This window comes from Aspergillus clavatus, genomic scaffold (assembly GCF_000002715.2).
Source record: "Aspergillus clavatus NRRL 1 1099423829806 genomic scaffold, whole genome shotgun sequence".
Lineage (NCBI taxonomy): Eukaryota > Fungi > Ascomycota > Eurotiomycetes > Eurotiales > Aspergillaceae > Aspergillus > Aspergillus clavatus.
The window spans coordinates 719,829-738,571 of NW_001517093.1; the positions used below are offsets into that span (position 1 = coordinate 719,829).

The 18,743-nt window shown below is 50.5% G+C and overlaps 5 protein-coding genes across 5 annotated transcripts, besides 1 other annotated feature; 2 read left to right on the forward strand and 3 right to left on the reverse strand.

The window, feature by feature from the left end:
* Positions 1-31: 31 nt before the first annotated feature.
* Positions 32-2,422, reverse strand: ACLA_081580 (uncharacterized protein; the record flags this gene model as incomplete). The annotated part of the gene is made up of 1 exon (XM_001267893.1): positions 32-2,422. The coding sequence occupies one exon, from the start codon at positions 2,420-2,422 to the stop codon at positions 32-34; it is 2,391 nt and encodes a 796-aa protein (XP_001267894.1).
* A 1,076-nt stretch (positions 2,423-3,498) lies between these two features.
* On the forward strand, positions 3,499-4,984 carry ACLA_081590 (F-box protein; the record flags this gene model as incomplete). The annotated part of the gene is made up of 2 exons (XM_001267894.1): positions 3,499-4,789; positions 4,863-4,984. The coding sequence occupies 2 exons, from the start codon at positions 3,499-3,501 to the stop codon at positions 4,982-4,984; spliced, it is 1,413 nt and encodes a 470-aa protein (XP_001267895.1).
* A 728-nt stretch (positions 4,985-5,712) lies between these two features.
* Positions 5,713-6,262, reverse strand: ACLA_081600 (DUF1748 domain-containing protein; the record flags this gene model as incomplete). Its single annotated transcript, XM_001267895.1, has 4 exons — positions 5,713-5,932; positions 5,998-6,040; positions 6,120-6,159; positions 6,239-6,262. The coding sequence occupies 4 exons, from the start codon at positions 6,260-6,262 to the stop codon at positions 5,713-5,715; spliced, it is 327 nt and encodes a 108-aa protein (XP_001267896.1).
* A 1,250-nt stretch (positions 6,263-7,512) lies between these two features.
* On the forward strand, positions 7,513-9,582 carry ACLA_081610 (pyruvate kinase CDC19; the record flags this gene model as incomplete). Its single annotated transcript, XM_001267896.1, has 8 exons — positions 7,513-7,636; positions 7,741-7,785; positions 7,848-7,894; positions 7,986-8,066; positions 8,121-8,242; positions 8,305-9,138; positions 9,199-9,280; positions 9,337-9,582. 8 exons carry the CDS (start codon positions 7,513-7,515, stop codon positions 9,580-9,582), a joined length of 1,581 nt encoding a protein of 526 aa, XP_001267897.1.
* A 630-nt stretch (positions 9,583-10,212) lies between these two features.
* Positions 10,213-10,241: a microsatellite.
* Positions 10,242-11,038: 797 nt separating this feature from the next.
* On the reverse strand, positions 11,039-18,008 carry ACLA_081620 (1-phosphatidylinositol-3-phosphate 5-kinase FAB1; the record flags this gene model as incomplete). Its single annotated transcript, XM_001267897.1, has 2 exons — positions 11,039-11,174; positions 11,233-18,008. 2 exons carry the CDS (start codon positions 18,006-18,008, stop codon positions 11,039-11,041), a joined length of 6,912 nt encoding a protein of 2,303 aa, XP_001267898.1.
* Between the last annotated feature and the right edge of the window lie 735 nt (positions 18,009-18,743).

Sequence of the window (18,743 nt, forward strand, 5' to 3'; positions counted from 1 at the left end):
AAAGCAAAAAAACAGCTATATCGAAGAAACATCAGAGATTGGGTGGGTCAGAGGGCAAAAGATTGATATCCAAAGGAGGCTCCCGCCCATTGTCTCCGTCGTCGTTCAAAAGGTCATCCTCGGTCAAGATACCAATGCCACTGTCAAGTCGCTTTCGATGCTTGCCTCGTCCGACTTCGACATCAACAAATCGGGCCATGCTCACGGGCGTAATCGGCTCGCTAGGAAGCATTGTGCCGTCCGATTGAAGATCATCGGACTGCAGTTCCCAATTCGCAGCGCGCACCCTTGCCTTGCGTCGCTCCGAATTGACTGTCTCTTTCATGAATGCAAACGACCGCGCTTGATCCGCAGCCCACTTATCGAGCAAGTCAGCTTTGGCCTCCATCTCCAGTTGCAGTTGCTCCTCCAGGCCCGCGTTACTTCGACGTAAGTTCTCTGCTTCTGACTTGGCCGCTTCCAGAGAAGTGGTCAGCTCTGAGACCCGGACGTTCATGAGCCCAATCTCGTTTTCGTGGTGCTGGAGCTGCTCAGCGAGCTTCTGCTTCAAGCTCTCAAGAGTGTCGTGACGTTCCTTTTCAAGAGATTCAACCTTCGCAGTCAAATCGCATGAGCGAATCTGATTCAGCTGGACCGTCTCTTCCAGCTGACGAATGCGCTCTTCCCGCTCAGCAATAGTTATGTTAGCTACAGCACGTGCCTTCTCGTCACTCGCAATTTTGGCCTCGAGCTGCGAGACGCGCTGGTTGTGCTGTTCTCGGGAAGCAATCTTCTCTGTCTCGAGTTGATTCACAAGGGCCTCAAGTCCCTTCACCTCCTCGCAATACTTCTTGAGTGCTTCGTTCAACCTGTCGATACTGACAGACTGTTCGTTGCCTTCGCGCTCGAGCTCCTGCATCCGAACCCTCGTGTGTAGCATGTCGCTCGCAGAAGACGTGATCGTCTCCTCTAGACCCTGGATTCTTCTGCTTGCAGCCTCATTGCGAACCAGCAGAGTATCAAATTGGCCACGCAGGGCCTTCTCCCGACCCAATGAACCCCGATGGGCATTACGCTCTTCGCCTAGGTCCTTCACCAACAGTTCCACCCGATCCACCAACGCGCTTAACGTGGCACTTCCATCGACCAGGCCTGCATTGGCTGTCTCACCTGGGACTGCACGCTCCAGGCTAAGGCGAGCTGCACGAAAGCGATGCCGTATCTCGGTAAGGATCTCATACACGGTCTGTCCCGAAAAACCCAGGCTCGAAAGCTCATCCGCTGCCGAATTGAGTGCGCCGACAGCATCTGAGGCACGGCCAACGGCCGTTGTGAGGGCAGACACGACTTGAACCACGAAATCTGGAGGCGGAGAGGATTGGTGAAGATGCTGGCTAAGTTCGGTGCCATCGAAGGTTGTGGAGTGAGCGCGACAGGAGTCGAATAGGTTCCTTTTTTCTCTTCTTGCAGCCTCTAGGTCGAGCGAGAGATCGCGTAAATCGTCTCCGTTCTCATTGTCAGATGAGCGAAGTTGAGTGTAGTCAACAGCCGCCGTGCCTTGATCGAGCACCTGCGAAAGATCATTTGGAATGGGGCACTGGTCCCCATCAAAGGCGTGAATATCGGGTGAGTTTGACATCAAGATCGTGTCTCCTTCGAATGCACTGTCATTGATGATAATGGTGTCAATGGTACCGGTGTCACTATTTGCGACAGAGCATTGGTCATCAGCATGCTGAAAAGAGGAAAATGATACTTTCTCCCTAAGGCGATCATTTTCAGCCTCTAGATGCTCGATTCTGGTCTGGGGGGACATGTTCATAGCTTCATGCTCTGGCGGCGAGGATTGGTGTTCAGTTTGCGTGGCTCTCGTCAACTCAAGCTCTTGCTTCAACGCGTCTCTTTCGCGCAACAAGGATTGCAAGGTCTTTTCATAGTAGGCCGTTTCACGTTTCTCGCGCTCGATGTGGTTGATCTCGTCACTGAGCCCTATGCGCCTAAGCCTTCTTTGGGTCCGAGGGTCTAGGATCTGCCGCAAGGGTGTGAACTGTACCACTCGCTCTGCAGGGACTCGATTGACAGGGAAAGAAGGGTCCTGCAGGTACCGAGGGCGTGCTAGCGGGGCTGAGCGCCGCCGGCTAGGAGTTCGAATGACAGGGTCGGTATCTCCTGAGTCCTCAAACGAGGTGCGAAGCAGCGCAGGCGTCAACCCGGTAGAATAGTCGAAGCAGTTTTGCAGCTGAGGACCAGGATCTGAGATTCGAACCCTCTTATTCTGCCTCTGAGGGGTTTTGCAAGATGAGAGTCCGCTTACCCTGTGGACATTGCCACAGGTGGGAGGATCTTCGAACTCGTTCTTTCTCTTGCAAGACTCTGGAGAGTGAGATTCGGAGTGGGGGACCGAGGTCTTTCGACTCTGGCTGCGAGTCACTCTGACAGTCATGATGGTGTCTGAAGTTTGATCAACAATCTTGATACTTGAGAGGCCGTAGATGTAGGATATGAATCTCTTACGGCTTTTTTTTTTGATAGCAGTCTTGACGGAGATGGTCATCAACGATGATACAGTTCAGTTAGCTCTATAGATTGGGAGACGAGCCTTGGAGAACATATGCTCCATGGGCAAGATAAACAAACAACAGGCGTGATCGAGGGCAGCTGGAACACTTTCTCTATGTATGTATAGCACGAAAGTGAGTCTGCAGATGAGACAAAACAGCGAGGGGGTCAGCCCTGATTCGTCCCAAGAAGGAAGGCACAGGCAGCAATCCTCAGTGGTGCCTTCTCTACGCGTCGGTATGGATCCATATTTCCCGATTTGGGAAAGAGTAAACAAGCAACTTCAGTCAGGTGACTGGTGCCTAGAGCCTGCCTCGCACTGCTTGTGATAGGGGAGCTCGTCAGTCTCTACGAATCGACCAAAGAAAAAGGTGATCATGATGATCCTTGAGTAGTAGTGGACGGAGAGATCGACTGATAACTATCCCTGTATCTACTACTCCGTAGTCCGTACCACTACCATATGGCTGCCGAATGCTCCGATAAGCTGATGTTATCGCCATCTTGCGTGTGTGGGCTGTGGGGGCTTATCTTATCGATAACCGAGCAGCACCAACTGGGCAGCTCATCAACTAACTTCCCCCTCGTAACTCCTGTCACCTTCACCTTGCAGAGCAGCTTGTCGTCGCCCCCGCCGACTCGTAGGAGAGAAAACCTCACGATCTTGTATCCAGAAACCTCCTTACTTAGAATTGTCCTAGCAACTACTACAACTGCGAATTGGGACGAGCCATCTTGATTCCATTGATTATTGTCCTGTCGCCTGTCCCCCATGATGTCATTTGTCAACTTCCACGCAAGCTGACATGCAAGCTCCGAAGTGCTACCATTTGAGATACCTCTCCTTTGTTTGTCTTTCGTCTTATTCACGAAGCATTCATATTATTCTCTACAGACTCTGGGGGAAGATTGAAGACTGACATCTCGGAAACCACCGAGCGCGACCGCAATCCCGCAGCCATGGATGGTGGATCAGTTACTGTGGGGGACTCTGCCTCGTTAACCCCAGTGCCTGGCGACCCACAACACGAGCAGGAGCAAGCACAAGAGCAACCCAAGGTACCTGGAGGATTGAACACAAGCTCAGGTATTCAAGATAACTCATGCTCATCTCTCGTGCGACTGCCTCCCGAGCTACTTCATCAGATCCTGTCGTATCTCTCAGCAACGGACCTGGCTCGAGTGTCGCTCACTTGCCGCTCCCTCGCTGGACACACAACGAATGATCTTTTGTGGGCGGACGTGGTTAATTTATACCTACCCTTCAAGATCTACAGTGCCAGTCCCTTTGAATCATTTCGCGCTCTATACGTCGCTTATCACCCTTGCTGGTTCATCCCACGAAATAAGATCTGGTTCTCGGATACTGAACACACTGGAAATCTGATTCTGGCGCGGTTTGATCCACGAAGGGGAGTCATTGAGGCATATCGGGTCATTGCTGAGCGACGGGGAAATCAGTTTCAGGTATGGGAGTGGAATCCGGACGTCATAATACAAACATTCCATCCCAAGGTCAGTCTTTGGCTGGACGACCCGGTGCTTCTTCTGAAGAACACTGAAGGCCAGCTGCCCAGATATTGCCATGGCGAGACTCGTATGCCAATGGCGATAGAGACGCAGCATGTGTTTAATGCGTTTTCGCTGTGTTCTCCAGAGTTGCCCCCACACCCGCCAGTGGATTCTAACAAGCAGTGGCCTCCGCCGACCATCCCCAGTGATCATCGTGTCTATCGCGATGTTGAGATGGAAGGGCATCGATCGAATGGAAATCAGCGTTGCCGAGATTCAGCACAGATATCTGAGCATGCGTTCCGCATTCGACGCTGGGCGCATTTTCGTCTCGGTATGCCTATGTTTACCGCGGGTCGAAGCGAGACATTGTCGACTTATGGTACACTGGACCCAAGTCTGTATACACCTACGAGGGAAAAGCCATATCAGGGAATCTGGGTGGGAGACTACTCTGCCCACGGATGTGAATTCTTGCTATTCATACAAAGAGATCACGACGACCACTCGACGACTTCGATCAACGAACCAGAACCAGGCCCTGATGAAGTAATCCAAAGGGGCAGTCTGGAGGCCATCAAGCTCACTGGCGATCCAAATGTTCCTCGGGGACAATTATCTTTCATTGCTAATGATATTGGGCCACGGGGACTGGTCCGTATCGCAGACGAAGCACCTTATCAAGGATCTAGAATAGTGCGAAGCAAAGGGCATGTCGCAGGGATTGGGTTCAGAGATGGTAAGCGCCTCTCACTCATGACGGGGATGCATTGATTATCTATGGAAGGTTGTTGAAATTGACGCGTGAATAGACACCTTTATCTCGTCGCAGCTGATCCTGATATCACCGGATTGCGTTGCTCATTACTGGGAAGCTATGGGGCATATCTCATACCTCCGACGTCTTGACATTGACTCACTCATTCAGACATGATTCTTCCGGTTCTTCGATCTCCAGTTGCGAACTCTGGACCAAATCTTGGAAGATCACACAAGTGCTGAGGAGTGATTGAGAGCAATTCTGAAACTTATTGAACCTGTGTTGTATGCACTTCACCACTGGTGGCAACCAGCAAAGATTATTACTGACTTACATTGATGGTACAGTTGAAGAGAAGCTATTGTCCATATCGCATACTGTTATTCGATACCAGAATTAATGACATCGGCTCTTTCAGATGAGATAAACTTACCCAACACCCCCAGAAACGGGAGGCTGCTAGGCACAATCAGACATAAACCCGAGAGCCGCTACTGTTGATTTTCTGAAGAGGAAGGAAAAGCCGAGGAAGATGGAGATATGTATGCAAGGAAATAAGGAATGAGAGCCAAGGGAAAATGAATTGTGAATCCCCAACGCCATGGTCTGATACGATCAGATGAACAGGCAAAACAAAGTCATCAATCATGAGCCAACTGCTGCGCAGATGGTTTAAACCAGGAGACCGAATCCCCCCACCTGTCCCTTTCATTTTACATGTTGTATTCCGGTGCAACAAAATCTGAGTTGGGTATGTCCGATCAAACGAGTCCAACGAGGTGCATGCAAATAGGCGCAACGAACTCCAGAAAGAAAGAAACATGTCGAGACAATCCATCACTCTCACTCATTGTACATCCGCTATTTGGAGAATCGCACCGCGAGGGCGTCCCGATGCTTTATCATCGCTTGCGCTCGAAGTAACTCGTGGAACCCAGAACGGCCACGGACTGATCCATGACCCACTCGCCGACGCCGAGATAGTTGTCGATCCATTTCTTGATGTCCTTGCTATCGGTGATTTTATCAGAGCTGAGACTGGGGCTGTGAGAACCCCACGCGACCCGGACCAGGGCCCGGGCACGGGGTGACCGGTTAGTTTTCTTTCGCAAGTTCGCTCGACTGCAATTCGTTCCATGAAATCGAAAACGAAGCAGGTTCATTCGGCGGGGGAGGGAAGTATTTACGTGAGACCAGTCGAGCGCTTGATACCAGCCAGAAAGGCAGAGACTATGTTAAGGCAAGCAATGATTAGTTCAACTTCCCGCATATATCCCTCCAGACCGATCAAGATCAAGATAGTACTTACGGAGCACCGCATCAAAAGCGTAGTGTGTAAGACGGCCCAGCTAAACAGCATCAACATCGCATCAGCACAAGCTCTCCCTAGCTAGCTCTGTAGCGGTAGCTCTCGCAACCACCGTCAACCACACAGGCAAAGAAACATACCATGATGACAGACGTAGAGCAGATATACGGATCCAAGCCCCTTCAAAGCTAAATTCTCAACAGACCAACAAGAAGCGATGATCAAGAATATCCGGTACTCTGTACAGTAGGAACCCAAAATATCGTAAGGAAGTTGACACAACTGACACTCAACATTGATCAGCGGTAGAAGTTAGAAGTCGGGGGATATCCTCACGTGAGAGATGGCTGGGTTCCATTTCACATGACGTGGGGCATTTACTGCCAGTGCCAAGTCATAAGTACCCACAGGCGGTGTGCGCCAAAAGTGGCTGGGGCGGTGTGGTGGACGGTGTGGGCTGACTATTGTGTGTGGCTGGGGGATAATTATACACTTCATTATTTTAACACACAGAGATAATGACTAATTATACAAGTTGCACATGTTGTCTCTTGCCACTGCGCTGGATGCGGACTAGCGATGTGGCCGGTGTACGGATCTACTTAGTGTCTTAAGACTCAGAGCTCGCTTGGCCTTCGAACTGCTTAGCTAGCTAGCTTTTGAAAACAGTTCAACAGGCTAACAACAGAAACAGCTCCCAGGAGATTGAATGTTTCCAGCCAATAAGCACATGGGATAAATTGCTCGGGCGATTCGGTGTTCTCTACAAACACGGAGGACAGAAGAAAGAGGAGTGTCGCCTTCCACGCATGCAAAGGGAGATATCCAAATGAAATTATAGGCAGGTGGGACTGTGAGAGACATTGTAGGTAGTTCTTGTTTTGAATGCTTTGAACGCATGATGTAGAACTCCGGCCGTTGGTCTGTTTGGCTTCTTTTTGCTTCTGTCCCTCTGGACCGCTGGTCAACCCACTCTCTTGTCTCAAGATAACCACCCCATTGTGGGATGATATAGAATAATAATAATGGAAACATGATCTGATTATTCACTGTTACGGCGGTCACTGAATGCATCATTTACTCTCTCGCGGGGGCACCGGAGATAAACTATAGCAAAAGCGCCATACCTAGTAATAATAATAGTCCGCCTATACTGTCATACTACTCGATACTGCGTGCCAGCGGCCAACAGTATTTTTCCTCCCGTGCACGACTGGAGCCCCCCCTCCCTCACCGGGCCAACTCTGGTCCCTCTTTTTTTATCAACGCTTCATCCATTTGAACTCTCTTCTTCCCCTCCTCCTCCTCTTCCTCCTTTCACTCCATCCCCCTTCATTCTCTCTGCAACTTACCTTCTCCCTTTCAATCAATTCATTCACACAAGTCATCCACAATGGCTGCCAGCTCTTCTCTCGACCATCTGAGCAACCGTATGAAGCTGGAATGGCACGCCAAGCTCAACACGGAAATGGTTCCTGCGAAGAACTTCCGTCGCACTTCCATCATTTGCACCATCGGTATGTCCTCTGCCCCACGCTTCTCACCAGATCTTGTTTCTTGCAACAGAGCAGGAAGCTCTAGATAAGCATCGCATTCCACTGACTTTGTTTCTCACTCACAGGTCCTAAGACTAACTCCGTCGAGAAGATTAACGCTCTCCGCAAAGGTACGGGCGGGGAACTCGGCCCAGCGCATCCCGCCAACTTTCTTGAACTAACACTCCGATAGTCGGCCTTAATGTTGTTCGCATGAACTTCTCCCATGGCTCATATGAGGTGAGTCTTGACTTCCTTTTGTTTTAAATGAAAGCAGGAGAACGGGGGGGAATGAAAATAAAAAAGGAGCAGCGCGCTGACGTATCTTTAGTATCATCAATCCGTCATTGACAATGCCCGCGAGGCCGAGAAGGTCCAATCTGGACGCCCTCTCGCGATTGCTCTCGATACTGTAAGTCTGACGACCGGTAGAATGCTCAATTTGGCGACTAAATTCTTGTCACAGAAAGGACCTGAGATCCGTACCGGAAACACTGTTGGCGACAAGGACATCCCAATCAAGGCCGGTCATGAGCTCAACATCACCACTGACGAGAAGTATGCCACTGCCTGCGACGACCAGAACATGTGAGTACTTCCGCCACCTTGAGATTTAAGGCGCATTGGGGACTGATCCGCCTTGCTCCCAGGTACCTCGACTATAAGAACATCACCAAGGTGATCGAAGCCGGCAAGCTGATCTATGTCGACGATGGTATTCTCTCCTTCCAGGTCCTCGAGGTTGTAGACGACAAGACCCTGCGTGTCAAGTGCTTGAACAACGGCAACATCTCTTCCCGCAAGGGTGTCAACCTGCCTGGTACCGACGTTGACCTTCCCGCTCTGTCTGAGAAGGACATCAGCGATCTGAAGTTCGGTGTCAAGAACAAGGTCGACATGATCTTTGCCTCGTTCATCCGTCGCGGAAGCGACATTGAGCACATCCGTAAGGTGCTAGGTGAGGAGGGTAAGGAGATCCAGATCATTGCCAAGATCGAGAACCAGCAGGGTGTCAACAACTTCGATGAGATTCTTGAAGCCACTGATGGTGTCATGGTCGCCCGTGGTGACTTGGGTATCGAGATTCCCGCTCCCAAGGTCTTCCTGGCCCAGAAGATGATGATCGCCAAGTGTAACATGAAGGGCAAGCCCGTCATCTGTGCCACCCAGATGCTCGAGTCCATGACATACAACCCCCGTCCCACTCGTGCTGAGGTTTCTGATGTCGCCAACGCTGTTCTCGACGGCGCCGACTGTGTCATGTTGTCTGGTGAGACCGCCAAGGGTAACTACCCTACCGAGGCTGTCACGATGATGTCCGAGACCTGTCTGCTTGCCGAGGTTGCTACCCCCCACTTCCAGGTGTTCGATGAGCTCCGTAACCTTGTTCCCCGCCCTACTTGCACCGCTGAGTCCATCGCCATGGCTGCCGTCAGCGCCAGTCTGGAGCTCAATGCTGGTGCCATTGTTGTCCTCACCACCAGGTATGTATTTCCGGGAGATCGTTCCCATCGCGAGGCCTTTTGCTGATCAAAAATTTTTAGCGGTAAAACTGCTCGCCTTCTGTCCAAGTACCGCCCCGTTTGCCCCATTCTCATGGTCACTCGTAACCCCATGGCTGCCCGGGTAAGTTCGGTCCCCTGGATCATCGCGAATTCAAGCATTGCTGACAACAACACCAGTATTCCCACCTGTACCGTGGTGTCTGGCCCTTCACCTTCCCTGAGACGAAGCCCGACTTCAACGTCAAGATCTGGCAGGAGGATGTCGACCGTCGCCTCAAGTGGGGTATCTCTCACGGCCTCAAGCTCGGCCTCATTAACAAGGGCGACAACATCGTCTGTGTTCAGGGATGGCGCGGCGGTATGGGCCACACCAACACCGTCCGTATTGTCCCCGCTGAGGAGAACCTTGGCCTCGCTGAGTAAATTCGAACACGACTGCCACCTGAGGTGGACGACACGGTAATGATTGCGATTGGGCCATGAGCAAAACGGGTTTGCCTTCTCTTGGACTTTTGTAGATAGGTCTTGATGACCGACAACATCGCGCGCACTCCATCAGTCACCCCATCATTCTCACTGTGAGGATTCCGTCAATGGACACGATGCGACTGGTAGTAGCGGTTAGAAAGTGCAGCCTGAGGGGTTTGCTATTTCTTTCATTGTTGGAGCTGGGTGCGCATAAACAGACGCTCACCCTTGGGACATAATTCGGGAGTGGATTCTTGTTTTGAAAGCGTTGATCGACCATCCTTCGGTGATTTTACCTAAAGCTGGATTAATGAATTGCTCATGTATATGATGAGAATGAAAAAAAGCAATGACTGTTAATCAAAAGAGATGTCAGTAGAGGCTGATATGTTAGTAGACTGGGTAGACTTGATCGTAGCGAACTTGGTCGCAGTGAGTGTGTTCTTTTTGAACAAATCATTGATGTACAGCACCTCATCAATTTAGTCATTCGTGCCATGAGGTGTCATCTCCTCAATAACTCGACGCACACTGTCTCCCAGACCATGATGAGAGAAAAGATGGAGGAAGAGGAAAACGAGGGAGCTGAGACTGAGACTGAGACTGAGACTGAGAGAAGAGAGAAAGAAAGAAGATTCGATGCGGGGAAGGAAGCTGCTGCTGCAGCAAGGGCCAAAACAGGAAGGCGCAGCTGAGGCCGAGGCTGGCACATCCCCGAGAGGGCCTAAGGCACTCGACAGTCGACTCAAGATCGTGCTTCTAAACACGACAACCTGCAAAGCAGCCCAGTATCCAGAATTCCAGATAGCATAGGAAGAAGAGAAACAAAGAAGAGTGAAAGTCAATTTCCCACACTCCCATAAATTAAAAAGAAAAAAAAAGAAAATTCGTAGTCGAGTCACCACGGGCTGGTTTCAAAATCGGTGTTCGATGCTGAGAGACAACTCAGGGCAAATCATATTCCCGAGTTTCCCCCACGGCGATCCCGACTTCAGCCGATGTCTCGGTCCGCCTGGAGTATGGATTCGGTGAAACGGAAGTGCGATCCTACACTTCAGCTTGGAGAGTAAAAGGGAATATATATGGTATTGACTTCTGTCCACTATGAAGGTTGTTTTGCGATGTATATGATGGTTCCCAATTGTTCACTTCCTTAGTACAGGTGCCATTTGTGCTTAGTTTACATGTGCCCAGCGACGTATGTACAGCACAGTCCATGCAACTATGTAATCTTGATAGAAACGTGTCGAGCAGAAATAGAAAAAAAAAAAAAAAAAAGAATGTCCATATGCGCTCCGTATGTATATGTAATGCCGAAACGCCTCGATTGAGTGCAATTGGTGTCGCCCCTGCAGCATGCCTGTGTACATCGGGGCCGTAAGCTCGTGAAATCGTTATATGAATTATTGCCTTAGGAAAGGCTGGGCTCTGCATTGCCCTCTGCATCATCTGCCTCAATAGCATGAGGGGCCTGCGGTAGGTGGTGCACATGGCCTCCCGTAGGGGGGTATCGATATGGTTGGGTTGGCTGAAGCTGGTACCAGCAACTGTAGAGTAATGAAGGGTCAGCCGGATCCTGCGTATCATGTCTCGTCATCTACATACCTGGGTGCTTGAAGAACATATCGGGCCATCGCCTCTCTGAAGCGGCTCTTATACTCCTTGGGGCTGGTGACAGTGGGCCGATTCTTACCCCCTCCAGCAAAACCCCGATCCTTGATCCATGACTCCAATTTCTTATCCCACGTGTATGTGCGGATGCAATCAATCACGCCAACTACCAGCTCGGACCGGCTCTCATCAATCGCAATCATAAGTGAATAATCCATGACGTTCTGCCGACCCAAGAACAGCGTATCGTTCCAGACGCTCTGGCTCAATAGCTTTTTCGAATGCTCTCGAGCGAACAACGGTGTCTCATAGATGAAGTCGACCATGTTCTCATCTAATAGCACCTCATTTCGCTCCCCAGTACTCTGGACCTTGCGATTTCTCATTGAACCTTTAAGATCAAAAATCCTCGTCGGAACTCGGTCGTAGAAGAGGTTCTCCATCATCAGCAGGAACCAATTGAACTCGGTCCCTGTGGCCGGGTTTTTGATGATCACTTGGTAGAAGCCGAACATCTTCGCAATGGCCGATGGCAGCTCGTGGAACAGCGCTTCCGACATGATCTGGAAGTATGCCGGAGCAAACTTGAGGAACGCCTGCGTCTCAATTGGCGAGAGCGACTTCAAGATGAAACGGTCGTCCAAGGTTTTGAGGAACAGAGAATTGGTCTTGCCACCCTTGGAATCCCACTTGGCACAACGGGATAAGGACTCCACGATTCGCTCTGCGACTCCGCACTTCTTCCGCAACGCGTCGAACTGTTCAGCATAGAATATCTTGCATAACATCTTTGCCTGTCCTTCCTGGAACTGGTATTTCAGATGAGTGCCAGTGGATCTAAGGAGTGCATGTTCAACCCGAGCTTCATCAACACTATCCGAGCCCTCTCCTGATGTTGACCTCTTCTCGTCGAGTTCCTCATAACGCCTCTGGATACTAGTTAATTTCCCTTTATAATCGCCTGAGTCGAGCGCGAATGCGATGAGGGAGCTCGGTTCATCCTCCCGCACTATAATGTCGCAGTCTGCGAAAACGTGATCGGACATGCTAAGTGGGTAGTCAAGGGGAGCCCATCCACTGGCAGAGCGCTCGGACCAGAAGTTTGTCAACATCTTCAGAAGATTACTTCGCTCGTGTTTAGGGAGTTCTTTGAGGTCCATCTGTTCGTCCTCTGGGGACATCTTAGGCAGCTCATCGTTCGAATCAGTCTGATGGAGGCCCTCCGTGGATGTCCGATCCTCATCACTATGTACTTCTTCCCCTTCCACGTCCGACACTGTATGGGCATCACCGTGGCTCCTATCCTCGTTTCCGGGTGGCTGGGAATAGACTGAGGTGGTGTCTTCTCGAGTTTCTTCCTCCAAGGCCCTTTCTAGTGAATCCCTGCTCCCCTGGCTAGGTTCATCAACAGGAAGATGCGATGTTGAAGGTGACTCGTCTTCTGGTTCTCCAGGAGGTTCGCGCTCCTCAACCGCGTCCCTAACATTCTTGTATACCTCCACTATTGGCTTAGAGGATGCCAGAGGGAATGCACGAGAATGTGTACCATTGGCAGCTCGTTGCCGTCTTTCACGCTGTCGTTCCTTCTCAAATTCGCGACTTAACTGCTCAAAATGCTTGGCTAAATTTAAGACACGCGTATTTCTTTTGGTCGGGATCGAGCGAGGTATAAGCGATGGCACAGGTGCCAGCCGTGAATTCCGGAGAGCGGTGAGGCCGAATCTCTCAGAAAACTTCTTGTCCGAAGGTTTGAACTTTGAATCTGGGACAGCACTAGGGGCAAGGTCCGAGCTACTACTACCCCCAGGCCCGACCTTAAGCCCACGGAAAGGAACACTGCTCTTGAATCGTTCCTTTTGACCTTGCAATGGCTGGGACTGAGCACGGAGTAGTGGCGGAGAGGTAGCTTTCCCAGTACGCCTAACAACACCTTCAGCGAGCCGAGGGATAGCTGAAGGTGGTGGCTGCGGTACAACACTTGGCTGCTTTTCGGGTTCGAAGTTCTCCTCCTTATCTTGGTTATCTTCCTGTGATGCGGATTGCTCGGTAGAGGGCTCTGCTAAGCCATGATTTGAGTCCACAACACTTGACACAGTCTTAGGGATGTCGGGACTGCTTGCAGAGTGCGCACTTGAAGGAAGCAGCTGCTCCGATTGACTCATCCGTGCACGTAGCTCAGGGCTCAGGGGGCTATCTGGTGCATCGGTGCCGAGTCCAGGAGGCGGAAAAGACTTGGTATCTTCTGGGTTTGCCGAGGGAATTGATAATGGGATCTCTTCAGTCTTTGGCGAGCCGGCTTCCGGAACATTCTTCTTGCCCGAATCTTCTTCCACGACCGAAACAAGAACATCCTGGGCTTTCTCTGGCGAAAGTGTCATACGACGCATTGGTCGCGGATGTTTGGTCTCCTGACTCTGTTCACTTTCCGCCTCTGTGGGCGTCGTTGGGGGTTCCTCCGAGGCCACTGAAGCATCCTTGTCGAGGAAGATCTTCTTCAGCTGCAATGTTGCAAGTCTTCTGATGTCTTTCTCAGAAGGGAAGAAATTCTTTTCGAATTCAGCGAAAGCAGTATCCCATTCCACAACCTTCTCCTGAACCAAACGAAGCACTTCGTTCAACGGAGTCACCTCCCAGTACCTCGAATTGATGTACTTATCTTGCAATTGCCGGATTAAAGTAGTGTGGTCTTCACTGGCTTTTTTCGTCAGTACCTCTATTTCTGCGGTGCAGTCTTCCGCCAGGTTCGCAACGACACTTTCGACGTTGATTCCTTTCAGTCGTGCCTTGACGGAAGTTATGAATTTGTTCAGCCGACGTTCAATATTGAGATAGACCTCGTTTTTCAGTCTCAGATCGTTATCCACCTTCCAGGTAACTCTGGTTCTGGGAACGATGATCTCAAGCAAATTGATTGGGTCGTAATGAATTCGTATGGCAATGTCCTTGTAGCCGAAAAAGCGGAGATGATCACGTTGCAAGTCATGGGGGCAGATACCGGCACGGGCGTGTAGATTTTTGCTGTAGAAAGACAGCTCCAGATATTTGCCAAAGGAGTATCTCCAAGTACTGTCTGACATGGGGAAAACCTGTGTTTCATTCCCGCAGATCTTGCAACAACTCCACATCAAAATCGTGTCTTGAAGGCCTCGCAATTTCGAGGGATACGGCTGCACAAATATGCTTATTTGAGCCTCACCGTGGACGTATTGGCGGTGATGTTCGAACATCCGCTTCTCGCAACCGTTTGCTGTACAAATAGCATTGGCATTGTGACAAATATCCTCCACGTATTGACCGACGGTGCAGTCAGGTTCGAAAATCGCATCATCCCCATGCTCATTATAGTACTCAAGGGCAAAGAGATCTGGTCCAGAGCAAGGGATAGATGTGGTGGTGCAAACCAGGCTGAAGAGCACGACTATACTCTGATGGGCGTATGGGTCAAATAGACGAGAAGCACCTGCTATATATGCTTCCCATTGACGCTTTTGGGTCTGATAGTGATGTAGCGCATTGTCATATTCTGCATCATGAGCAGCATGCAGGACTTCTTTGACCTTTGGGGGAGCATTAGGTGGGGATTTATGAACCATTTCTGGCGTGATGAGAATAAACTTCTGACACTTGGTCTTCTCATCTGAAAGCTCCTCAGAGCTCACATCTTGATCACGAAGCCGCTTCAGATAAGCCAGCCGACTTTCCATCTCTCTCGCACGCTTGAGCAGATAAGGCGGATCAAACTTGACAAACGGTGATGCTGACAAGATCTTTGTCTCGGTGCCACGGACAATGTCTTCGTAGTAAGTTGGCTCTGGGACATCATCTGGAACCTCTATCTCGTTGCTTGTAGCAATAATCTTGTGTGTAGACGCAGTATCGCTTTGCTTTTCATTAGAATCTTCTTGTGAGCCCGGCGGTGTCACACTACTCTTATCATCCGGGTTGCCTTGTGAAGATGTGGTTTTTGTTTGACTCGTCTCTTCATTGGAAGCTTGAACCTCTGCCTCAGTCGACGTAGGAATCTGGACAAATTCGTCCCTCATCAAGCATGTCTCGAGCCTCAAATTATAGACGACGTAGATCATGAATTCGGTGATCCTTTTCACCTTTGTGAGTATACTATGGTCGCCCCCTCGAAGTACAATTGTGCAACCGAGCTCTTTGCGGCAGCCGGAAACATACATATAGGTCTTCTTACGACCATTGAACACGTATGTCTTGACATCAAAACTGCCGCAATCACTGTTCACCGGAGTCGTGACGAGTTTGTCCATAGAAGTGATTATCCTTGTTTGAGTGCAACGAGAGACAGCCTCGAGCACAGACGATTTGACATTGTAGGCTGTTGTTATCTTGACTTTGTCTAGTAGTTCAAGAGCCAATCCGGATATATTCTTCTCGACCAGAAGCAAACTGGGCCTCAACGCAGCTATTCGGCTAACGAGATTTTCGAGGAATTCCCGTTCCTGACGGATGACTGGCTCCAGGCTCATGAATTGTTGCTGCTGACGTGCATATTCGAGCGGAAACGTGATGATGAGGATTCTTGGATGAGGAATGCTTCTGGGCATGCTTTTGAGGGCAAGGTTTTTGGTGAAAACCAACCCTGAGACATAAGAAGTATCGCCTGGCCGACCGCCCGGAATCTTCTTGAGCTTGACATAATGTCGAATGTCCATATCATCACCATTTTGAACATCTGGATCAACCTCGTCAGCGGCTTTCAGCAAAATGGGTAAAAGCGCGGTTTCCCAGCTGTGAGGGCGAGGCACTGAGGTATCCTTCAGAAGTTGACGAAGAAGCTTTCGGACGTGCTGCAGACTCGCTTTGTTCAGCTCTACCGGAGGGGCTCCTGCTCCTCTCATGGAAGAACTCCTTGTCATCTTGAATCCGCTTGGCTTCACGGCCGTTGGAAAGACATAATTCGCATTAGTTGCATCGTGTAAGTTGGAGACACTGTCTTTGGACGCTCTCGGAGAGGGACGATGAATACTGCTCGCAACACTTAGATTCCGCCGCCGCGAAGCTCGAGGAAGGTTCACAGCTCTAGAACTGCTTATACTTGCTTCATCCCCTTCACGTCCAGAGTTGATGAAGCTGCCCCTATCTCCAAATGCAGATCGACCTTTCTTCATGGCAGCCAAAAGGCCACTAAAAGCTGTTCTCTCGGCATCACCGCCGCTTTTTGATAGAGAGCCTTCGGAGACTGCCGAAAGTAAGTTCGGTTGTTCGTCTCCGCTTGAAGCATCGTCAGAGAGGTACTGTGCTAGATCAGGGTCAATAATGTTGTCCTTGTGAAATGCAGGTAGCTGAGCTCTGGGAGGGTTGTCTTCGATATTGCGACGTTGGAAAGGTGCCCGGTCATCATGAAAAGATTTAAAATTCCGAATGAACTGCTGGCGTGAGTGATGGCGTTTGTGACCCATTGCATGCGGACGTCCGTTAAGTGTTGACTTGAGAGACCTTGATGACGTAGGCCTGATCAAGGGGCGGTCTGGGCTGATTTCAAGGACAGCTGAACGACGATTGTGGCCCTCCCCGGCGCGTCGTGTGGCCGGTATCGCCATTGTGGGCGTCTTCATGACATGCTCAATAGATTGAGAGACTACCGAAGACGAGTCATCGTCATCGGCTGACACCCGCGAATAATTGCTTAGGCCGAGTTCCGAGACCCTAGGATTGACTATAATTGGGCTCTGTTCGCTATCTGAAAAGTCGGAGGAATCATCATCGTGTCCGTTAATCATCGCCTCACACGGTTTACAGACGCGGATAGTTCCAGGTTGACCAAACCTATCCCCTGATATCAGGAGAGTGCATTTCGAATCAAATATCTGACCGCATGTGCGACAATGGTGTTTTCGCCGGAACGTTGAAAAGGTTTCGCCGCAATGAAAACAGTCTTTAGCATTTTCATCGCGCATCCAGAACTCCTTGCTCAGTAACTTGCTTCTGAGTTGCGACACAACGCCGTCATGAAGACGTTTGCCTCGCCCATCACGGCTAGGGAAGGTGTCCACGGCCGTATTAATCGGTGTCAACGCAGGTGGGCGGGCGGCTACGTGAGTTGATTGGGATTTTGACGCACCATAGGCCGCACGACGGTTGACGTTAGATACAGACGGTCCAGCCTTTGGTTTCTGCCTGGCAGAGACTTTGGAAGATCCGCCAACTTTCGGCTCCCCATCGATGGAAGTCGCGATCGTAGACATACCTTGCGTCTCATTCAAAGAATTGTTTCCATTCGAAGGCACCTGAGAGACGCTAGTTGCTCCAGAACTCGCGGCAACCGAAGAGCGGTCAGGATTGAAAGAAGCGGTTGAATCCGACCCACGTCCTTCTTGACCAAGGGACATGCCATCTAGCACACCCTCTGGGGAAAGCTTCGTCATCTGCAACGGCGCTGGCAGAGAAGGCTCAAGGTCGTGAGAAATCCGTCGCTCCGATCTTATAGAGCTCTCTGGTACGTGACTGGCTGACTTCAATTTGCTGGGATCTAACGTACTGGAACCTTCGTTAGGCGGGTGATAGGCTTTCGCTGACAATGCTGGAGAGTGAGTCAATCGCTCACTAAAGCCGGATGAGCTCATTGACGCAGCAAACGGCGCCTCGTCTTTGTCAGTGCCCGCAGAGGCCATAGTCTGCAAGCTATGAGAAGACATATTGACGGAATTGTTACTTGAGTAATGTGCAGTTTCCTTCACAGCGCTAACGGGGTGTCCAGTAGCCGGTGAGTCCGCGCCTGAGGGACCGCTGGTGGGTTTGGACATATGTACAGTAGGTGATTTCAATGCGGGTGAAGTCGAGAAGGAGGCCTTGGATGATATGCTTGCAGTCTTTGAAGAAAGTTTGGAGCCTTTGCCAACACCAATGTCCTGTGAACTGCTGGGTGTCAGAGACTGTAGTGTGGATCCCTGAGAAGAGTTCGGAGTATAGTGCGGAGACTCATTCGTAGAATCTGTCGCATCAACAGTTGGTTTGTGTATCGAGCGCTCTGAGCCCTTTCCCACAGAGCCCTCAGTAGCTTTGTCAGACGCCTTCCCTACCCCGCTGACTATATCCCTCATTCCACCCACAGATGTCCGAAATCGACTGTACAAACCACTCAAGCCCCCTTGAAGCTCCCCCGAAAGACCCTTTTCTTCTGTGGCGGATGCCGGAACCGGAGGACTAGTAAAATCATTGAAGACGGTGAGGGAATCTGACTGGTAAGCTGCCGTATGGATCTGATCTAGGGCTGCGTTCAGGCTCTCCCGTTCAGCCTGTGTTGAAACGGATGCTCTTGAGCCTCGTCGCCCCAGTGGGAGAAAGACTGATGACGCAGATGGACTTGGCGTCCCTTGCGACTGTTGAGATGCCATCCGAGCTCCCTTGGTGACGCTATAGGCGGCACAGATGCTATTCACGTATAATTAAGAGACAAAAGTGATTATGGCCTTACGAGTGCAAGAACGGCAGAATCATTCGTGTAGGCTGCTACGAACCACCTTGTGATGCTCTGACCG